Source organism: Loxodonta africana, chromosome 15 (assembly GCF_030014295.1).
Source record: "Loxodonta africana isolate mLoxAfr1 chromosome 15, mLoxAfr1.hap2, whole genome shotgun sequence".
NCBI classification, from domain to species: Eukaryota; Metazoa; Chordata; class Mammalia; order Proboscidea; family Elephantidae; genus Loxodonta; species Loxodonta africana.
The window spans coordinates 3,742,627-3,765,197 of NC_087356.1; the positions used below are offsets into that span (position 1 = coordinate 3,742,627).

Genomic DNA, 22,571 nt, shown 5'->3' on the forward strand with positions numbered 1-22,571 from the left:
CACTAGGCAGGAAGCGGGTGGAGTGTGTGAAAGGGAGGGAGCTCTTTGAGAGCTGAAAACAAGAAACCACATGGAACAGCCTTTCTTCAAGATGTAGACATTGAAAACTTGACACACTTGCACAAAAAGCTAGACAAGGTGGAGCTGGTTCTTTGCTCCAAGAAGGAGAGGGGTCTCTGTGTTAATACCTGGCTGAAGAGAAGCCAGATGACTTTTCTGGGTATCTTCCTCTCCCCAGGGGCAGGAGCGTTGGTGTGTGGTAAGGAGATTAGATCCTGCCAACAGAGTAGCTTTCTTGCCCATTCGTGACTTGCAGAGGCTTTTTTTTGTTGTTTTCCTCAAAAAGCATAGTCTTCAGTATTTATGTGTAGGGCCCCCAAGAGTTTCAGAAGACCAGGCACGCGTTAGTTGTACCAGAACAAGACTGATGTTTGGTTTACTGGAAAGAGCTTTGGACTAGAAGGCTAGACACCGGGGTTGGTTCCAAGCAGAACTTAGTACCAGTTCTGGGCCAGAGTGTGGGTCAGGCAGAGTTAGAAGGGGTGGAAAGAGGAGGAAGTGGGGAGGCTGGTACAGTGGTTAGGGGAAGTGGGTAACTTGTTAAACTTCCAGAACCTGGTTCTTAAAATCTTTCTTCCTACAATGACGCCTTCCTACGTGCTCAGGTGAATGGAGTGAGGCCCTCTACCCGCTGCTGACCACGCTGACAGACTGTGTGGCCATGATGAGTGACAAGGCCAAGAAGGCGATGGTCTTCCTGCTCATGCAGGACAGCGCTCCCACCATAGCCACGTGCCTGAGCCTGCAGTACCGCCGTGACGTTGTCTTCTGCCAAACCGTAAGCCTGTGGGGTACCATAGGGAAGCCACGAGCACATCCCACCTAATAAAAACAGGCTTTGAGATCCCTTCCCCTCTCCCTTCACATTTAAAAAATATTTTCTCATGCCTGTTTCTTTCAAATTTATTTAATAGAGAAGTCCAGAATTCAACACAGAGGGAGATGATCCACTTAGTGTGTACTTAGGAGAGGCTCCAATTTTACATTTGTTGCTCCTTGAAAAACTTGCACTGATCAAGTGTGCACATGAGCTGATTCTGCACGGAAGAGGGAGGGGAGGTGGGGTTATGGGCCGCACCTTTTCTTTTCTGCCACCCTGTTCTTTTTCCTACAAGGGAGGTTAGTGAGGGAAACGTGGATGTTTACTTTCAGTGCGATCTGTTTTCCCATTGGTAAAACAGCAGGATGCCTTAGTTCTGTTGCTCATGTGGAACTCTGTTTTAATGATTTCCATTATCCTGCAGAGAAAGGAAGAGTTTAAATGAATGTAACAAGTTGAGCAGATGCCAGTAATCTAATGAGTAAAGTGAGCAGTGGATCAGGGCCTGGATGGTTCCCTGCAGTCTCTGCCAGCTGTCCTGGGGAGCCTGCTCCATCCCAGATAATGTCTCTCACTGAGGAAGCAGCAGAGAGTGACCATGTTCTCTCTCACTTCTGTTCTTTGTCGTGATTAACTCAGTTTCCACCCAGAGCTGGTATGGAGCTGTGAGTAGAGACCCCTTCACTGTGGAGAATTAATTCTGGGCTCCCAGAAGGTTCCAGCCCAGGAGTAACCCCAGGCGGGTTGGGTCAGAAACTGGGCCAAAATCAAACCCACCTTGGGAGCAATGGGAGCATCAAGCTTGCAATGTTACATTTTCTCCCCCTGCCCTTGGCCCCCAGTGGCCCCAGAGCCCAGGTGCTCCCCAACTCTTCAGCTCTACTGAGGGAAAGGAGGTGCTGCTCCAGCCCATTTTGAGTGGTGGAAGCAGAGAAACAAGGAACCCAAGAGCCTAGGTGTGAACTGACTGCTGTTTGAGGAGGAGATATCCCCCCTTCAGCCGTGTCACCCCCTGTCTCCCCACTGACCAGCTGACCGCTCTCATCTGTGGCTTCATCATCAAGCTGAGGAACTGCCTGCATGATGACGGCTTCCTGCGGCAGCTCTACACCATCGGGCTACTGGCTCAGTTCGAGAGCCTGCTGAGCACCTACGGTGAGACTCACTCCCTGCCCACTTGGGTGCCCCGCTGGAGGGCTGAGCACATATCCTACAGCCACTGGGATTCGGGGATCATGGAGCAGCGATTACATGTGTGATTCTTATCCTTTCTTCCTAAATAATTTTCTGATTATACATATGATACATGCTCATTAAAACAAATCCCAGCATAGCCCAGATATAGAACATAGACCCAAATGAGAAGTCCTGTCTGATAGTACACACACACAATCTCTTGGTTTTTGTGGTTGCTGTCATTTGTTGATTTTCTGTGTATCCTGAAGGTCTTTCTAGTGGAGGGTGGATGATAATTATTTGACTAATAACTTCCTGCAGGACATTAAAAAAGAAAAAGGCTGTTGCCTTTGAGTCAATTCCGACTCATAGCCAGGATGGAGTAGAGCTGCCCCATGGGGTTTCCAAGGAGTGGCTGGTGGATTTGAACTGCTGACCTTTTGGTTAGCAGCTGAGCTCTTAACCACTGTTCCACTGGGGCTCCATAGGACATTTGGGCTGTTCTTAAATTTTCCTGTTAAAATCGCGCTGCAGTGACATCTTTGCACATAGTCTTTATGCATTTGTGGGCTTATTTCTGCAACCACCGAGTTATGAGAAGGATGGCTGCTGAGTCAAAGGGTCGGGACATTTTAGAATTTGATAGACATTTCCAAACTGCCCTCTGGAAAGGCTTTCTGCCTACCTGTATTGTCTATTTATTTCTTCTGAGAAAACGAAAATGGAGACTTTAAAAGTATTTGTTAATATTTTGGAGCTCTGGTGGCACAGTGGTTAAGAGCTTGGCTGCTAACCAAAAGGTCAGTTCAAATCTACCAGCCGCTCCTCGGAAACCCTATGGGGCAGTTCTACTCTGTCCTATAGGAGCACTCTGAGTCGGAATCGACTTGATGGCAGCGGGTTTTGTGTAATAGAAGGATCTGGCCACTGTAACAGTGTTGCTGCATTTCTTTCCATTTTAAAAAGTGAGTTCTGTCTTCTGAAGTTGCATCCTTGTCCATATGCCTTACACAGCCCTGTACCAAACAGGGAAAGGGTGTGGGAGTGTGGCCCATGTGTGCGCCTGCTGCATTGTTTACGTGAGGTCAGGATTTCAGTCGCAGCGATTACTCAGGGAGAAGCGAGGCAACCGGCAAAGAGGCTCAGGGAGACCCCGCTGCCTACTTCCCCCACCATCCCCACGTAGCCACATCTGGATCCCCTGGTCTTCCACCTGTACTGGAATCCGCACACGAGCTGAGTAGGGGCTCTGCTCTCCCTGGGGGCTGAGTGGCAGGTCCCCTCCCCTTGGGGGAGTGGCACGTCCTCCCACCTGACAGCCCTCCCCCTCCTCTGGCTGCAGGTGAGGAGCTGGCGATGCTGGAGGACATGAGCCTCGGGATCATGGACTTGAGGAATGTGACCTTCAAAGTCACCCAGGCCACTTCTAACTCATCAACCGACATGCTGCCTGTCATCACGGGAAACCGGTAAAGGAAGTTCCTAAATTCTCAGCAGCTCAGTGTTCTTCATTCACGTTTATTACATGCAGTGCACTCCGAATTTTTATTTTGTTCTGTTTCACTCCGTTAAAAGTGCTGGTCGCCACCTTCCAAATTAGCTTCAGTTCCCTCTCAAGGTTCCTGGCCAGCAGTTTGGAGATGGCGGAGCCAGAGGGCCAGCTGTGCCCGCGTGTCGAGGCGTGATCGGGTCCCCCCTCTCGCACGCCTCCTCCCCGTCTCTTCCAGCATCTCGGGCCTGACCCGCTCAGGCAGGTCCCCGGGCTGGATGACTGGCTACTCCCTGCTCCACCACCCTCCTCTTCCTCTCTCCCACCGTTTTCCAGCGATGGGTTCAACGTGCGGATCCCCCTGCCCGGCTCGCTGTTTGACTCCCTGCCCCGGGAAATCCAGAGCGGCATGCTGCTACGGGTGCAGCCCGTCCTCTTCAACGTGGGCATCAACGAGCAGCAGACGCTGGCTGAGAGGTGCGTGCCGCCAGGCCCTGGGCTGGGGCCGCCACGGGCTGGACGTAGGAGGAGCGTTCACCTCCTGGCGCTCCGAGTGCTCGACGGGCACGGTCACCCTGCCTTCCTTCAGCCAGCACTTCCACCACTGCTGGGTGCTGGCACCGTCTTCTGTGCCGGGGGTACAAGATGCGCCACACGTGGTCTCTGTCCTCAGGAGACTCGGGCTCATGGGTCATAAAGACAGCAGTGTGGATGCAGTCATGAAGACACATGCAGGGAGTCACGGGACCCCAGAGTAAGGGCATCTGATGAGGTCTGAGAGGGCCTGTGAAGGCTTCCTGGAGGAGGTGATGGCTGAAATGGCTGTTAAGTGGCAAGTAGGAGCTGGTCAGATGGAGAGGGGAGGAGAGCATGGGCACCCAGGCGTGGCGGATGGAGGCATCAGGTTCACAGCTGGGATGAGCAGTGGTGAGGGTTGACAGGCCTTGTGTGCTGGCCGAGAATTGTGCTCCATGCCAGCGGCTATGCCTCTCAATCGCTCCTCCAGAATCACTTGGCCAGGCAGCAAAGAGGAGTCCTGTGTACTTGGTGTGTACACGCGTGTGCGTGTGTGTGCAGTGTGCAATTAGCAGTACGTCACGTTTCTTGCTTCATCTTTTCCCTTCGTGTGGTATGTGTATTTCAGTATAAAAACATACCTTAAAGTACTGCCTATTAAATGGGCCCACCACATAGCACGCCATGTTTCTGCTGGCCCGTTAAACCCTGGCGTGTGTCCATATTACCTCCACTTAGGAAATACCAGCATGGCTGGAGGGAGACGTGGAAGCACTTTTAGCAAGGCAGGAGGCAATCAGGTTTGCATTTTAAGCCAATTATTTTGCTGGCCACATGCTGGAAGGACGTGAGGGTGTGTGTGGTGAAAAGGTTGGGAAGAGTCTAGGTCTGAGGCAGAGCTGGATCAGCTAGTATAGGTGGAGGAGGAATATCTGGAGCCCTATTTGCGTGGAAATGGGAGGGTTTGTCTTCAGGTGGGCCAGGTGTGAGACAGTGAGGGGAGTAGACAGGCCCCCACCTCTGGAGTGGTGAGTCAGTGGGTGAAGGTGCCCCCCCTCCCCCAGCTAAAGAACCAGGAAGGGGGTCATGTGAGGTCCCAGTGCCTCTGGACAACCAGGTAAGGGAGGAAGCACATGCTGGATGTAGGAAATGGAGGTTGTAGTTGAGGTGTGTAGATGTGGAGCCCACTGGCAACAAGGCGACAGGAATCACGTAGAGGAAGACAGGGTGTGGGCTATGGGTACACAGAAGCAGAGGCATCTGAGCTGTGAGCAGAGTTAGAGGGCCCCACCTCAGGAAGAGCGGTGGCTTCGTGGGAGCCGGCAGGGAAGTATCCTGGGGGAGGGGATGGCATTTGCTGCACCTGCAGCTGTTGATCCTGATGGTCTTTGCAAGAGCAGCTTCTGGAAATGGTTGAAGCAGGGCGAGCCTGCAGTGGGCAGCCGGGTGAGCGAGGAGAAGATGTGGCGATGAGAACCGGTAGGACTTGGGAGGTAGCCGGTGACGAGGCTGGTGTCCAGAGGTCATTCAGCAGGGAGGTGGTGGAGCTGGACTTGGTATCCAGGTCTTGGAACTGCAGAGCCTGCTTTTATCAACAGCCACCCTAGCCGGCCCTCGCAGGGGGCGCTCTGCTACCCCAGCCCCTGCGCACTTGGCACGTACTCGCTGCTGCTGCTGCGTGCCGCAGGGCCCACAGGGGAGCCTCCACTCCTGCCAGGCCTCACCAGGGACATGGGAAGGAGTGAGCCAGTGCCTCATGGGCAGGCAAGGGACGCAGTGTGTGCTTTTGGCAGACAGAGTGACTTCAGATTCAAATCCAGGCCTGGGTTCTCACTCCCCGCCATGACCCCAGTGCCCACCCCTCCCCTGAGCTGCCACTGAGAAGGGAGGACACTTGGGGACTGCAGGCCGACAGCTGAGAGAGGGTGTTCCGGTGCTGCACAGGTACAGGGCCTTTCAGTCCTGGGTCTGGCACAGATCAGGTTCTGGTACAAATGATACATGGTTCCTGCCAAGGAAGTGCGTTTAACTTGTCGCCAACACAGTAGAGATGGCTTCGAGTTTTCTGAAGGAGCGTAGTAAATGCTCAGTGAATCTTTGAGAGAACCAGTCTTGTTAACCCATTGCTGTTGAGTAGTGACCCTATAGGACAGGGTAGAACTGCCCCATAAGGTTTCCAAGGAGCAGCTGGTGGATTCAAACTGCTGACCTTTTGGTTAGCAGCCATAGCACTTAACCTCAGTATCGTTAGCTTTATGCAATTATGTTCGCGTTAGAAGAAAGCAGCGTTAGCCAACTAACAGTGTCCCCCCTCACCTCCAAAGGTTTGGTGACACGTCTTTACAGGAAGTCATCAACGTGGAGAGTCTGGTGCGGCTAAATTCCTACTTTGAGCAGTTTAAGGAAGTTTTGCCTGAGGATTGTAAGTATTTTTTCACTCACGGTAGGTCTCACCTGGCTGTTTTGTTGTCACTTGGGGTGCCTGTGAGTCCTTCTGCCTCACAGACAGTCTGCTTACTAACCTGGAGGCTGCCCAGGTTCACTCCTGCTTTGTGCGTATGCTATGTTGCTTCCTTGTCCCTGCCTCCACCAGGCTGGCAGTCAGGCCTCCTCTGCCTGGTGTGAGTCTTCTACCCTGAGATGCTCCCAGCGCCCACCAGGCAGCCAGTCAGGCCCCTTCTGCCTGGTGTGGGTCCCCCACCCTGAGACATTTGCCTTGTGTCTGCAGCCCTCACCGGTCTTTCTTCTGCCCAGCACTCTTCTAGCTCATGTCACGTGCTGCTGTGTCACATACGTAGTCGTTGATGTTCATCAGTACACCCAATGACACGCATTGCACCTCTGCTGGGTACGACATGTGGCTCACAGAGGCAGGACCCCCAACTTGGCCTGAGAGGTCGGCTTGTCCCCTGTTGGGTGTGAGCTCCAGGCATCTTCCTCCCTGAGGCTGAGAGAGTTACAATATTTGCTTACTTACTGCTGGATGTTTTGGGACAAGTGGTCCCTGTCCACACGTCTCCCAGAGACGGCGGAGAGGTGGCAGCAGCAGCCCCACCCTGACACACAACCTGCCATGCCCCGCCTGGTAAGATGCCACAGCGTGGGCTCTGGCAGCAGATGGTGCCGGGGCTGCTCTCAGGACTGGAACGAGGAGCCCAGCAGCTGCACAGCACCATTTTAGATGTGGCGTTCTCCCTAGTTCAACCCAGTAAATATTTACTGAGCACCTGCTGTGTGTAAGGGACTGCAGGGGACACAGTCGTGACGGAGACTCAGACCCTGTGGTGGACGAGCTCCTGGGCCTGCAGAGGACACAGCTGAGTCTACAGAGAGCTTCCTACCTCTCTGCTCCAGGCTCAGGAGCCCTCGTGGCTCAGCAGTTAAGCACTTGGCTGCTAACCGAAAGGTCAGTGGTTTGAACCTACCAGTGGTTCTGCCGGAGAAAAGACCTGGCGATCTGTGGGTTGCAGTTGGAATCAACTCAGTAGCAATGGGTTTGAATGGGGTTTATGAGTTGGAGTCGACTTGACATATACAATGACAACATGCTAGTCACACCCCCCCCCCCCCACTAGGGCCCCTCAGAGGTGAATAAGGCAAAATCTGTTTGCTGTCCGGTCAGTTCTGACTCATAGAGACCCCACGTGTTTCAGAGTTGAGCTGTTCCATGGAGTTTTCAATGGCTGTACTGTTATAGAAGTGGATTGCCAGACCTTTCTTTCACGGTGCCTCTGGGTGGATTCGTAGTGCCACCCTTTTGGTTTATAGCCGAGTGCATACTCTGTGCCACCCAGGGACCTGAACAAGTCAGAGTCCGCCTTTGAGTCACGCCGTTGTGCTCTGAGGCGGGGTTCCAAGGAGGGAAATTCACATTTGCTGGGAAGACGTGGCGGGTAAGGTGGACCTTGGAGTGTGGTGAACATTTGTAGATCGCTGATGTGCCAGACACTGTGCTGAGTTCTTTACCAGCGTTACTGCCCTGGAGCCCCAGTGAGACAGGAGTACTCTTCTCCTGCAAATGAAGGAGGCAAGCACAGAGCTGGGCCTCCAGGGGCCTGGAGGAGACTTGGGGTGGGTGCAGTCGGAACCTTTGAGACTGTAGCTGGAAGTCACTGGGGAGCCTTAAAAATGCTGGGCCTGTTCCCTCCCCGCCCCAGAGTCTGGTGGGTCAGGCCTGGGCATTGGGATTTTTAGAAACCCCCAAGGTGATGCTGTGCAGCTGGGGTTGAAACGAAGACATTGAGAGAGAAGGGCTCTCCGAGGACCCAGGAAGGTCACTGGGTCACATGGGTTCTTGTGGACCCAGTCATTGAGATGCCGCATTCTTTGTCAGTGACAATAACCAAAAAACCAAACCAAACCCACTGCCATTGAGTCGATTCCAACTGATAGTGACCCTACAGGACAAAGTAGAACTGCCCCATAGAGTTTCCAAGGAGCGCCTGGCAGATTTGAACTGCCGACCTTTTGGTTAGCAGCTGTAGCTCTTAACCACTGTACCACCAGGGTTTCCAGCAGTGGTAATAGTAGACAGTAATGGATTTATGGAGTCCTCGAGGTGCCCGGGCCTGGTTAAAGTAGACTAGTGAAGGCCAAGGAAGGGGCGGGGTCTACGTTAGTGACACAGTAAAGGTGTGGACACGTCCAGGGCGGAGCCAGGAGGACTGGGCTTGATCCAGGAAGCTGGGGGTGGAGTAGGGTGGGGCAGTGTCCATTTATCCTTTAGCCCCAGAAGAATTGCAGGTCTGTGAGGCTGGAAAGATGGAGACCATCAAGGTGACTACCTCTGAGGTGATTCCAGCTCATAGTGACCCTTTAGGACAGAGTAGAACTGCCTCATGGGGTCTCCAAGGCTGCGATCTTTATACGACTAGACTGCCATGTCTTTCTCCCACGGAGTGGCTGGTGGGTTCAAACCACTGACCTTTTGGTTAGCAGTCGAGTGCTTAATCACTGAGCCACCAGGGCCCCTTCCAGCAAGCTGAGTGCCCCCTGAATCTCTCCATTCATCCATCAGCAGGAATGCAGGGGAGGCCAAAGAGCAGCTGAAGTTGACGCTGGGAAGTAAGCTCATGCCGTTTCCTCCAGGAGGTTGAATGCCCCGGCCTGGCTCCCACAGCCTTCACCACAGACTGAGCCCCTCATAGGCAGGAGCCTTCCTTCCGCGTCTGTCTGCCCATCCCCTGGGCAGCATGGCCTGGCACATATCAGGAACGTGACACAATTAGACAGCGTAGGGCCTTGTAATCACAGGGTGGGGATGCGGCGGAGGCTGTACATGCAGCAGGATCCCAAAATGCCACGCGTTTGGTTTTGATTTTCAGGTACATAACATTCAAAAATACATTCGGCTATTTCCTTTAGACATGACCTTGAAGCTCTTTCCTACGTCCTTGAAAGATAGTTGTGTGGCAATCTCATAGTGTCTTCAAGAGTGCTTGTCTCTTCTTTGGTTTTGTCCTGGATTTCTTCGGTGAGACAGTCTGAGTAATCTCCAGGTTCATGGTGCCCTGGAAGCGCCTGGAGACTATCTTGGTAGGGGAGGGAAGCTGCTGGAGTAGTGGAAAGAAGCCTTCAGGAGTCATTCAGAATTGTGCTTCTTCAAGTGTGGCCCAGCTCCCACAGTGAGGGGGCTGCACCTCTCAGATTTCTCAAGGGCTTCCAGGCTCCCCCGACAATGGAGACCTGTCACCCTAAGCAGCCCATCCTCACCAGGGACCTGCCACCCTAAGCAGCCCACCCTCACCCAGGAGGTTCTGAGAAGCTGATGTATCGACCTCTGCTCACTGAGAGGAGCGGGGGAGGTGTGGGTGTTTTCAAAATGCTTCCTGGGTAATTTGGCCTCAGCTCCCCAGCCGCCCAGTAGAGCTGAAGAGAGATGAAGGTATTGCCGTTTCAAGGTGTAACTGGATGGCTGCAGAAGAAATTGGACATGTTAGCCACGTCCAATCCCTAAACACACCCCTGCCTTCTTAAATCATGCAAAATTCCAGCCTCTGCTGCCATTGTACGGTGTATGTAGTTAGTCCGGTGTACGTGCAGTGTGCAGCGGCTGCTGGCTTGGGCTCCGGCCCTCAGGGCGTGCCGTTCCCAGGCACAGCCTCCATGCCCATGGACTTGGCTTCTCTTTCAGGTCTACCTCGATCTCGGAGTCAGACGTGCCTGCCCGAGCTGCTGCGCTTTCTGGGCCAGAACGTACACGCCAGGAAGAATAAGAACGTTGACATCCTCTGGCAAGCGGCTGAGGTACTCGCTAACAGGGAAAAGAATGTTGTCGCACCTGCTACCAACATTACAGTAATGACAAATGAAAACCTAAGTCTTGAGTGGAGGGGAGCAAATTTCTCCATATGGACACAAAAGAAAGTCACTGAATCAAAAAAGTTTATGTTCTAAAACTTTGTAAGATACTGAAAACTGCCTGTGTGCTCATTACTTTAAGGCTGCCTGAATTCTGATAAACGTGACATAGGTGTATCCCCTGGGGCGTTTAATGGCCAGGCTAACGACAGCTGTCACCTTTAGAAGCCTCCACAGTAAACCAGTTGCCAGCTAGTCAGCTCTAACTCTTGGCAGCCCCTGCTGTGTCAGAGTAGAACTGTGTTCCACAGGGTTTTCTGTGGCTGGTTTTTTAGAAGCGGATCGCCAGGCTTTTCTTCCGAGATGCCTCTGGGTGGACTTGAACTTCTAACCATTTGGTTAGCAGCCGAGCACTTTAACCATTTGCACCACTCAGGGACTCCACCGTAGACACCAGCTAGAATTCACTGCCTACTGAGTCTTAATAGAATTAAAGGAAGAGCTGGACGACCTTTCTAACCTTTTTAAACATTATTTTGTATGTTGCGGTTCTGATTTCCTTATTTCCCCCAAGTTCTTCTTCTTCAGATAGTTTCTCATAAGCTTAGCAGTTGAGTTACAAGTCAGTGCTTTGAGACTGGCTAGCAGAACGGTTTCGTAGCCAGTCACTGTCTCACCACTTTGAGAGGAATGGGCCTGACCCACCTGCCCAGCACTGAACTCTCACAGGTACGCTTGGGGGCGTCAGTCGCCCCGAAATGGCGTCCCAGCTCCCTGCCTGGGCCTGAGGAGAGGGGTAGACATGTCCTCTGCCCCCTCGCGGGCTGGGGGCCCCAGGAAGGAGCTGGCCACAGGCATGGCGGAGCTGAGGAGGGGTTTGGGAAGGCCATCCCCTAATGCTCCTTCTAACACCTCACCACCCTTCGTGTCTGGAGAGTTCCTTTCAGACCTGAGCCTCTCCCACCACAGCTCATGGTCTCAGTAGTCAAGTGCTTCACAGCCGTTTCTGGCTGTTATTAGAGCCTGTATTTTAGGGCCTGTCTCCACGAGGTCCCCTTTTTCAGTGTGCTCCACGTTGGGTGTTTGTTAACAGCTGTGGCTGCTGACATCCTTTTGTTCAGTTAAGTTTTAAATTAACTCTGTTCACCCACCCTTTCAAGTGCCCCAGCTGGTAACTCTCCTTACCAAAGATGTGGGATGAGTCAGTCTGAGGAGTGCCCCCTCTGTGCTCAGCAACCCTTTTCAGTTTTTGAATTAGAACAAAGTTTGAAACACCAAGTGACAGAAAACTCAACAGGTTCCACCAGCCTTGTTTTTTCAGATATCCTCTTCATTCTGTGGCCTCATCTGGCATTGCTTGTTCAGGCCAGAAGCAGACAAATAGGGTGTCGGGCAGGGCACGTACCTGCTGAGGGGTCTCAGTGGTGGGAACTCAGGGCTGCACAGTCTGCAGGCAGAGGGGCCACTCTCCTTCTTTTGATGGTGTTTTCCTGGGGCCACGAAGGCAAACGTTGTCTCTGACACACGGAGACCTCCTTGGATCTCCTAAACACCCCTCATCAGCTGTGCGTTTTCCTGGGGCTGTGAAGGCAAACGTCTTTGACACGCGGAGGCCTCCTCCTAAACACCCCTCATCAGGTGTGTGTTTTCCTGGGGCCGTGAAGGCAAACGTTGTCTCTGACACACGGAGGCCTCCTTGGATCTCCTAAACACCCCTCAACGGATGTGTGTTTTTCTGGGGCTGTGAAGGGAAACGTTGTCTTTGACACATGGAGGCCTCCTTGGATCTCCTAAACACCTCTCGCCAGGTGTGACAAGGGACTGAAGCCCAGGACCTTTGAGAAGCTTTACCCAAAGGACAAGCCTTCCCTACAGGACGCATCGAGCCAGTGGGTGATGCGGCCAAACCCCTCGTCAGCAGCTTGGGGCATTACACAGACACCTTCTTCTCAGAGTGAGCCCACAGACAGCCTTATAGACACGCGTAGTTGCAGAGGCCTCGTGACTACCCTGTTTGGGAACTCTGGTCACAAACTTGTTGATATTTTCCATTGCTGTGTGGTAGAGGAGCCCTGGTGGCACAGTGGTTAAGAGCTCGGCTGCTAACCAAAAGGTCAGCAGTTTGAATCCACCAGCCACTCCTTGGAAGCCCTATGGGGCAGGTCTACTCTGTCCTTAGAGTCACTAATGAGTCGGAACTGACTCGATGGCAGTGGGTTTGGTTTACTCACTGTCCTCAGGACTTTATCGCGTTCTATGGCTAGAAATACACCCCCCCACCCCACCCCCGCCACAATCCCCTGCTCACCAGCATGCTGCTGGCCTTTCTGGCCTGAAAAGTGAGTATGCCAGCATCCTCAAGGAAGTCTGCAGTGACTCTGGTATTTTTCTGGAGCACAGCAAATAACTAGGAACTGAGTATCATCCCTCCATTGTAGAAATTGGATGATTTTTCATTAAATACCGGTGTTACTGTCTCGGTGAGGTACCCAGGGCAGGCCCACAATCCCTCATCTGAAAACCCAGTGGCCAGGTGTTTTACAATTCAGAGGGATAGAAAGGTAACCCAGTACACAGACCAGATTGGCTGTAACATCCTGCGGGGAGCCTGAGCAGCCCTCTGGAATCAAACTAAATACTGTTTCTTCCCTGAAAAGTGTGAATATTTACGGCAAGTATGATAAGCCCTGGTTGACGCAGTGGTTAAGAGCTATCACAAGCTACGGCTGCTAACCAAAAGCTGGGCAGTTGGAATCCACCAGCTGCTCCTTAGAAACCCCATGGGGCAATTCTGCTCTATCCTGTAGAGTTGCTGTGAGTTGGAATCAACGCGACAGCAATGCGTTTGGTTTCTTGGTTTTTTCCTTAAAAATAACGTACAACTTCACACCTGCTCAGTCCTGGCTGTGCGTCCACATGCGGTGCCACAAGCTTACAAAACAAAACAGCCCTTTATGGTTTAGAGATGTCTGGATTTGGGGAGTGTGTGCCTAGCACTGTGTCTGGGCTCTGTCCCATGGGAAGCACGTGGGCACTGAGATGACCTCCCCCAGCCTGGAGGTCACCATCTCCAACATGTGAGCCACTCGGTTGTGAGGAGGGAAAGCTGTTGCAGCCGACTCACGTGCCCTGGGCCCCTGAGCGAGGTGGGGGATGGAGGGAAGGACCTGCGTGGCCTCGTGGTCAGAAACCAGAAAAAACCAAACCCTTTGCCATCAAGTTGATTCCCACTCATAGCAACCCTATTGGACAGAGCAGGATTGCTCCATAGGGTCCAAGGAGCGGCTGGTGGATTTGAACTGCCGACCTTTTTGGTTGGCACCTGTGACTCTTAACCACTGCACTACCAGGGCCCTGGTGGTGAGGAGGTTGCTAAGGGGAAATGTGTTTTCTGGGCTATTCTTGTGTGTGGATGAAGAGGCAGCGTGGGGGACAGTGGGTGTGTCTCTTGCCTTCCAGAAAGGGACCATGAGCATCTGGTGAGCTGGTCTGACCTTCCCTAGGTTGGCCATCTTTGCTCCCTCTACCCCCCAAGGGATTAGCATTAAAAGGCTAAAGAGAACACGAGGGCCCAGGCTTATTTGGAGGAGGATAACTGGTAAGGGCTGGCAAACCGATGGGACCAGGCCTGAGGAGGACCATCTGGTGGGAGAAGGCCGGGCACACAAGGAGAGACGACCAACCGCCAGGCAGCAGGGCCTGCCAGAGGGGCTTATACTGTTAAGTGACCTTGTTTCTGTCACCAGCTTTGACAGGACACAGAGCTGGGGAGAGACTGGCTGGGCAGTGAAAGCAGACACATGGAGCAGGCTGGCCTTGGCAGTCACGTTATTGCCACACGTCCTTGCCGGGCCAACTGGGAGCCTTTGAGAAGAGTGTTTACACTCTGCAGTGTCTCCCTTCCATAAACATTGCCCGCTCTCCTGTTGTAGGTCTGCCGCCGCCTGAACGGGGTCCGGTTCACCAGCTGCAAGAGCGCCAAGGACCGCACGGCCATGTCGGTGACGCTGGAGCAGTGCCTGATCCTGCAGCACGAGCACGGCATGGCCCCACAGGTCTTCACGCAGGCCCTGGAGTGCATGCGCAGGTGAGTCCGCTGCCCGCCGCCACGCCGCTGCCCGCGCCCGGAGCCCCAGTGCCAGCTGCAGACGAGCCTTCCCACAGGGCAGGGCCTCCTCCTGGCACAGGTCCCCCGACTTCCCTGTCAGGCTCTTGCTTGACTTGAGAAAATCCCCACACGTGTACCAAACCAAACTATTGGCACCACCAAATTGAGGCAGTGTTCTCTTTTAAGCCAAGATACAAACAAACCACAAAAAGAGTTGCCAGTCTTGGTGTGCAGGACTGCGCTGGAAACGGGTAGAGGAGCGGGCAGATGTAGGTGCGAGAGACCTAACGAGGGACTTGCGTGCACCTACTGATCACTGCCCATGGCCGTGTGAAGTCAAGTGACACACGGCATTCCCTCAGCCACCTATCTGGTCGTGGGTGTGACTTAGATAAGAAGTACCTCCAAGCTTTAAGGACTATAACACGTCTGCAGGTTGCACTGGCCACTCCGCCTTCCCATAGCGGTTGACACAGTTGCTTTCCTGAGCAAAGTGTCAAAATGAGTGTTTTTTGGTAACAGCAGCCAGCCTCACCCCTCCCCCACCTGTCAGTGTGCCGTGGCGACCTCCCCCTAATGATGTTCTGATTCTGAGGCAGCAGGTGTGTTTGTAGGTCCAACCCGAAACTAAAAGCTTTGTTGACTGTTGACCAATGCCTTGTTCCAAACACCGCTGAGAAGCGCCTTCTTACATACCCAAAGAAAGGATAAGAAACCTGGTTTCCCATCCTCTTCAGTGTAGTCTGCCATGCTGTGACGGTCTCATTCCTGATGGTCCCTTCTACCTAATGTTCTGTATCACTTGTCCTTTCACCAAATTCTCTAAGGTGTTCGATTCTCTTATCCTTTCTGTGTGTTTCTGCCGTTTGACCTTCTCACAATAACACATAAAAACAACGCGTAAGCCCCTGCCTCTTGACCGTGGTGTTTTGTGAAGTTGGAATAGCGTTGCCCTGCATTGTCTTCCCAAGTCCACCTGAATCTCTGTGTTTTCTCAGGGCCCCCCATTTGTGCCCTGTAAGGGAGCTCACCACCCTCCTCTGCCTTTAGCCCCAGGCAAGCCTTCCTTCTACATTCAGCTCGAGGACCCTCCTCAGAGGAAGGGTCAGAGAGACCCGCCGGGCACCCTTTTTCTAATTACCTGAGTAATGGCTTGCCCTCAGGGCCTCGGTGTACCTCAGGCTTAGGCCTGGGTCCGGCTTCTGCTGTAGTGAGATCCTCGCCCAGGGAGGGGGAGCGGTGGGCAGTGCTAGGCTCGGCTAGCTGGGATCCTGGGGTACCAGCCAGCGGAGGTGGTGGGAGAGGCTGCTCTAGTGAATGGCCATCCCCGACACGGAGTCATTCAGGGAGGCTCCTCCCAGCCAGCGAAGAAGGAGAAGGAGGGGAGCCGTGTGGTGGTGGTGGACGTAGGAACAAGTCAGCCAGTAGACCAGGCCCTGAATGATGTGTTCAGTTCCTGGGTGGACCTCTATCCATTGCTTAGATTCTGGAGCAAACTCAGTGAAAATAACAGGTCATTCTGGCTGCCTCTCGGGTGGCCAGGGAGGAAGCGCCTCCACGGTGTTACCGCCTGTGCCCGTGTCACACGGCGTGGTTGCGGAGCCTGCGGCTGAGGCTCTGATGCCTCCGGGCAGCCCCTGCAGCAGCCTCTAGGCCAGCGTGGGTTTGGGTGGGCGGCACCCTGTGCACACGGGATACCTAATATCTGTATCATTTATGTTTTTTTGAATTTCTAATAATTCTACGGTGAACACGTGTTACCTTAAGATTATTTAAGAAGGTATTAAAAACAAAGCTCGCTCCCAGAGTCCCCGGTGGTATCAGCCCGGGAAACAGAGCTCCCCGCTGCCTTGCCGAGGTGCCCTGCGGCAGCTCCGGCTCCCGCCGTGTGCATTTGTTTTAAGGTTATGCTGGCGGCACTTGCTGCGGGGCCAGGTGCAGTTTTTTTTTCTGGTTTTTTTTTTTACGAGTTCTATGGCTTCTGTGTTTTCTGAATTACCCCACATGGTAGAGACATGTATCTGTTTCATAGCCTGTAAGTCCAAGGTGGCTGGGCCACTTGCTAGTGTTCCTGGCTGCACGGTGGCCAGGACCCATGGTGAGGGAAGGAGCCCTGGGAGGCAGCAGTAAGTCGCTGGCCATCCCTTGATTGGAGGGCACATTTTGGTTCTCTTGCTTTATGGCTTTGCATCTTACTGGATGGAAGAATAGAGTGTGTGAGCTGGGGGCAGGGAGAGGGCAAAGCCAACACCCAAGCTACCTTCCTCCTGGAGGCCAAGGACAAGTGGTGCCCAGCACTGTGCTAGTAAATGTTTAACAACCAGCTCTCAAAAAAAAAAAAGAAAGATTTGTAGTGTTTGCTGATTTCCATGACATAAACACTCCTGGTGGAGCCCGTTTCAGGCCCCCAGGGTGCCACCTCTGAGCCTACAGTTGGGAAGAGATGTGCACAGTCAGCTCTCACAAGCTCGTGTGCCCCTCGCTACCCAGTCCAGGGGCTGAAACCATCAGTAGTGGGCCTTCTCAGTAGCTGTAGTGACCCACCAGCCTGCCCATGCTGGGGAATGTGGGCGTCAGTGTCCACCTGTGTAGAAAGTGGCACCTATCTCCAGGGAAGCCAGGGAAGACCCAGCCTTGGGAGAGGCTCTGGACCCTCTGCCTGTCTGTCTCAGAGTAGATTGCTTCCCAGGCTGCTTGCTGTTTCCTTGGACCTCTGACTCCATGTCACTGTTGCCACTTGGGTGGATATGGATTGAGGTGTGCTTTTCCAGAGTTGTGTGGTTCTAGGTACTGTCTTGGAGCTCTGGTGGCACAGTGGTTAAGGGCTCAGCTGCTAACACCTCAGCACATTTCTTCTGTAGCACCAAAGTGGGGGAAACCAAAATTTCCAATTGGGCTAAACTCTGCCCTCTTGGTTGGATTCCATTCTCGGGGATCACCTCGTAGAAAAATAACTTGAAAAGTTGGAGACACCAGTAGCTCATGCCCTCCCCACTGCTTAGCCTGAACCCGAGAGGATGCTGGTGGAGACTGTGTGTCTGGATGGCCAGTGGGGTAAATGGTCAGCCTCTGTGGCCCATCAAGAGGCAGCTTTGGTGTCGCCCATTGCACCAGCCACGTTCAGGCGTTTGTGAGAAGGTCAAAGCCCCCAATGGTTCTTCATGTTCAGCTTGCTTTTCAGAAATCCATGTCTTTGCAGCATGTGAGAGCATGGCAGGGCGCATGGAGCTGTGCTTGGCCAGCCGAGAGAGTGAACATGGAAAACCATTTATTCAGCCTACGTGTGTTTATTTTCGGTAGATGACAGTATTTTTTCTTATTTTCACTTCTCTTTCTCTCTTTTTTTCTTGTAACTGTGCTGGTTTTGTTTTGGTATCCCTTCCACACCCTTTTCTGCATATCATCTTTTCTTTCTGTTGTGGCTTCCTCCCATTTTTTTTTTTAAATCTTATTTTTGGGTTCTCTTTTTTTTTTTTTTCCCCTTTGGTAAACTCCACCGCATGTTTCTTTTTTCCTTTGTTCTCTTTCCCTTCCTTTTTTCTTTTCCTTTCTCCCAAACTGTCTCCTTTTCACAGCATTGGAACACGGGAGGTAGTCACCCAGAAGAACTTGAGCGGCCTGGTGCCCATCCGAGACCTAAGGCTAGACCCCAGCCTTCTCTGTTCCATTCCTTTACTAGCTCTGAGCCCCAATCTACTGATTGTGTGGCTTTTTCTGAGCATAGCATACCTGGTGACCAAATTGCGTTGCAAATGAATATATACCATTATGAAAAACTAATAATAAGTCACGAGAAAAACAGAAGTGCCAGAGTATGTCTAGCCACCGTGTACTTAACTGGACAAAGGAATGTGTCAAAGCGTGGTCTGCCAAGAATGTATCATGCCTTACAGTTTAACGGTTTGTTGTTCTGAACTGTAAATACCCTCCAAATTATTTCACCAAGAGGACTTGTTTATTTGACTTATGTAGCCTTTTCAGTGCTTGTAACATGTTCCCCGTTACTTCATAGTTTAGCTGGCCTGGAGATACGTTACGTGTATCAGTATCTTACCTTCTGATGTAAAAGTATTTATTCCCTGTACCTTTCATGTGCCCTGTCTCCAGAGAAGGGAATTCTGTCTGGAAAGAATTTGTATATTTGATAATATTCTTTAAACGGACTGCTAACCTTTCCTTTTGAAGCGAAATGAAAAGAAAAACATAGATGCTTTATAACTGCCTCATCTAGATAAACCTATTCAATAGGACACGTACTTTCTGCTTTCATTTCAAAGCGTAGACTGAATTACAGTAGCAAACAGTTTGCAGAAGCATAACGTCTCCTAACGTTTAAATGCTGTCAGTTCGGGATGACACACAGCTGTGGGTACAGCAGCACACTGACCAGGGCGGACGCAGACGGCCAGCGTGTTGCATGCAACTTACTGTTTTAACTCTTAAGGGTCTTTAAATTGATGCCAGGAATTAACACACAGAGTGACAAAAGGCTGTCCAAGTTACATATTTATTTTTCTTGAAATAGCATTTTTCATTTTTTAAAAATTGCATCTTTAATTCTAGATTAAAGTCCAGACATCTTTTCTCTCTGACTGATCAAATATGGTTAATCGTGACAAAATCAACGAAAAATTACCCAAAATGAGGCCTAATGTGTAGGTGGTTGTGCAGACGAAGCTGGGTGTGATAAAGGCCGCTTTGGTTTCTGCTGTCATTACTCTGAATTTTCAGGTGGCAGCGTCCATGAAACAGGATGACCTGTCACCTGCACAGTCACGGCGGAAGGGTGACTAGCCTACCTGTAAAGGTAACAGGCCAACTAGGAGAGGACTCTCTGCAGATCCTTATGAGAAGTAGTCTGTGGTTTCTCTGTTTTGCAATTCAAATTAGTGGTGCTGCTGATTTCTACCTCCAGCTGGGTCCTGATAAACAGCATTTTATGAAAGGAGATTTCTTTTCGCTAAAAAAAAAAAATTGGAGTGAATTTACAGAACCTGGCTTTTCCAGAACTTTACACTTCGACAAGCACACAAGCCCCGTGCACTGCAAAATCTCGCCTCTCTGTTCTCTGCAAGGCCTCAGAACTTACTCCAGGATTTTCCTGATCAGGGCTTCCCGAAACCATAGAAGCATAGCGGTGAATGGCAAACACCACACTCACAGTCTAAGTTCTGAAATGTGAGGGCTGTCCTCGTCATGTGCTGAGGTACCCTTCCTTCCCAGCCCTCTGGGTCACACCTGTAGGTGAAGTCACTCTCCTCAGAGCGGTCTGTTCACTCTGCCCTTTCTAGAATAAGTGAGGTGACTGTTCTGTGGCGCAGCACCTGGCCTCCTCCTGTAGGGAGCCTCTCACCCAATGCCATCCCATCGGTGGTGTTAAGTTGTAGCAACATGACAGCCCTGGTGGCACAGTGGTTAAAAGCTCGGCTGCTAACCAAAAGTCGGCAGTTGGAATCCACCGGCCACTCCTTGGAGGCCCTATGGGACAGTTCTGCTCTGTCCTGTAGGGTCGCTATGAGTCAGAATTGACTTGACAGCACACAACAACAACAACATGACAGTAGTCCCTAGAGAGCATCCTGTCCAGTCTGTGATTCTGTCCATCCTGTCCAGTCTGTGATTCTCTAAGAGGTGTGCTCACCAGTTGCCGTTGTTCAAATTGAGGTGCACACTTCAAATTCTCCCAGACAGTTCTGTTTGCGTTATTTGAAAGAGGGAAAGTAGGTTCTGTGGCCTCATTCAGTTCCATTCCTCAACTTCACGGTCCCTCCCCTGGGCACAGTGCTCTTGATGCCACCTCTTTCAGGGGCCAGGGAGGAGCTGTGGCCGAGCCGAGGGCCATGCCCAGATGAGGGAGGCCATCTGACTACAAGACAGTGCTTTCCGTGTTCCCCCACCGCCGGGGCCCTGAGGTTGCTTCTGCGGCACTCTCCAGAGTCTTCTCCCAGAGGATACTGGCAGGGTCCCTCCACGGTGCCTCAGAGACCCCCTGCCTGATGCTCCACTGTCATGATGCCCGCCACGCTTCCTGTCCTTGCGAGGATTGGGCTGTTGGTTTGAGGGAGAAATGGGATAGAGGGGAAGGAATACAAGGCTCTTTGTTTCTCTGTTCTGGGGGCCAGGTTAAAAGGCAGCCCCTGAGTGTACAGTCATGGAGGACTAGAGCTAGACACCCTGAGACCAGCCCAGGCAGGCTGTGGTTTTTTTTCTATAGGATATGTGGGGAGAAAAAGAAACTGAGTGTGCTCTCCCCTTATGCTGAATTGTAATGTCACTAAGGCCTTTTGGAGCCCCGGTGGCCTAGTGGTTAAGAGCTCGGCTGCTAACCAAAAGGTCGGCAGTTTGAATCCACCAGCTCCTCCTTGGAAACCCTACTGGACAGTTCTACTCTGTCCTCGAGGGTAGCTATGAGTCAGAATCAACTTGACAGTAACGGGTAAGGCCTTTTTTTCATGAAAACATGCCAAATACACATGTAAAACCCTTTCTGTTTTAGTGAGAAATAGGTGGGGTGAAACAAAAACGGGGAGATGATTTCAGAAAGAGGAGTCATGGATATTTGGTGAAGGTTTTCAGGTTTCTTCTAAGGTGAGGTTAGCACCAAGAGACTGTCAGTGACAACCAGTTCTAGACATTCAGTGTTAACTCATCTTTCTGAACTTAGAGAAGTCAAGCTTAGAAGCACTTCTCTTCGAATGGCCTGATAAAATGGTTGTATCATGTTTTCAGTGAGCGTGGCAGCCTCTGTTTACTCCTCTGGCTTACTTCCAGCAGAGAGACTGATACTGTGAAGGGTTCTCCCTCCACACTGTGACAGGAGGGGGAGACAGCCACTCCTCTGTCTGACTTAGAGTCACTAAGAGACTCACGGGCCCAGATGTGTTCCGAAGTAGACGATCCCCATAGGAAAGGGAAAACCAGAGGTTCCCCTAAAATTAATTGTTATTTGGGGTTTCCATCAAAAATGGATGTCATTGAAAAGAAGTATTTGATATCGAAAATAATCACATAGCTTTGAGATAGCCAGATCCCTAAAGTATATCCAAGACCTTCTAAACATGTATTATTGACTTCTAAAACTTATGCACTGGTGTGATCTATGGAGGTGTTTTGCCTTAGGACAGGGGGCTGGCCGCTGTCATTACCACAGGCACGCTGTCCCATCTCCTCATACTTGAGTTTAAGTGCTTCGTGGCAGCTCGTCTGGACACGCAGATCCTGGGGTGGTAGGTCAGCCTGTGATTAGCCTCCTCTGTAGGATTTTACAAATTCAAACAAAATTCAGATCTTTGGGGGACAGTAAATACAAGTAGATTGAAAAATTAAGTTGAAATAAAATTACAACTCAATTCGTAAAACTAGAAAAATTCCACCAGTAAAACCACCAGTTTGCTTCATTAACATGTAAATAAGAGATATTGTAGAAGCTCGCAAATTATTCCTTGCTCCTCAAGACAGTTTGGCATTTATCCGTACTCATGGTTTGTACATTGTCTGTACATTTCTATATAAACGGAGAAGCCGTATCTGAAACCGTCCGTTAATGTCAAAGCTTCCAAAGATTAAATGAGATTAATTGTGCATAGGAGCCTGTAGTTTCTGCAGGAGATGGCATTATATTTTTATCTGGTTATTGAATGTTAGACAAACATGGTCATTATCTACTCCGGGGCGCCCTGCTCGGTGGCCGAGGCACTCAGCTGCGACGGCACTTCAGCTGAGGCCCTGGTGAGAGGAGAGCAGATCTGAGGCACTGAATGACTTAGTAACGAGCAGATGGAGGCTTTTCTAAAATGGCCTGGGTTTATCTTGTGAATAAAATTACTATGTCTTGGCAAAAGTATTTTACATATTCTTGATGATGAGATTGTCATTTTCACTTAAAAAGGCTTGAGCAATTGCCACTGATATTTTTTTAAAATGCATGACATAATGGTCTTCATACGATTTGAAATATTTTTTTTAAAAATCACTGTTTCTTGGTAACTGCAAATTTTACATTTCATAAAGGGAGTTTTGTACTAAATTTGATAACTAGTTGACTTAATTGCTAGTCTTAGAATAATATAAAAATATAAAATTACACTCTGCTGCGAGAAGTC

General features: G+C 51.2%; 1 protein-coding gene across 11 annotated transcripts in view; it reads left to right on the top strand.

The window, feature by feature from the left end:
• The window catches only part of INPP4A (inositol polyphosphate-4-phosphatase type I A), a 171,692-nt gene that overhangs the window by 127,112 nt on the left and 22,009 nt on the right, over positions 1-22,571 (top strand). For all 11 annotated transcript variants that reach the window (XR_010317889.1, XR_010317888.1, XR_010317887.1 and 8 more), the window contains 7 exons: positions 666-838; positions 1,912-2,035; positions 3,399-3,525; positions 3,882-4,022; positions 6,386-6,483; positions 10,195-10,307; positions 14,294-14,448. Coding sequence is in view for 8 of the 11 variants with exons in the window: in XM_064268432.1 (XP_064124502.1) it covers positions 666-838; positions 1,912-2,035; positions 3,399-3,525; positions 3,882-4,022; positions 6,386-6,483; positions 10,195-10,307; positions 14,294-14,448 (931 nt within the window). In the remaining 3 variants the exon portion in view is untranslated. The remainder of the gene's footprint in view (positions 1-665; positions 839-1,911; positions 2,036-3,398; positions 3,526-3,881; positions 4,023-6,385; positions 6,484-10,194; positions 10,308-14,293; positions 14,449-22,571) is intronic.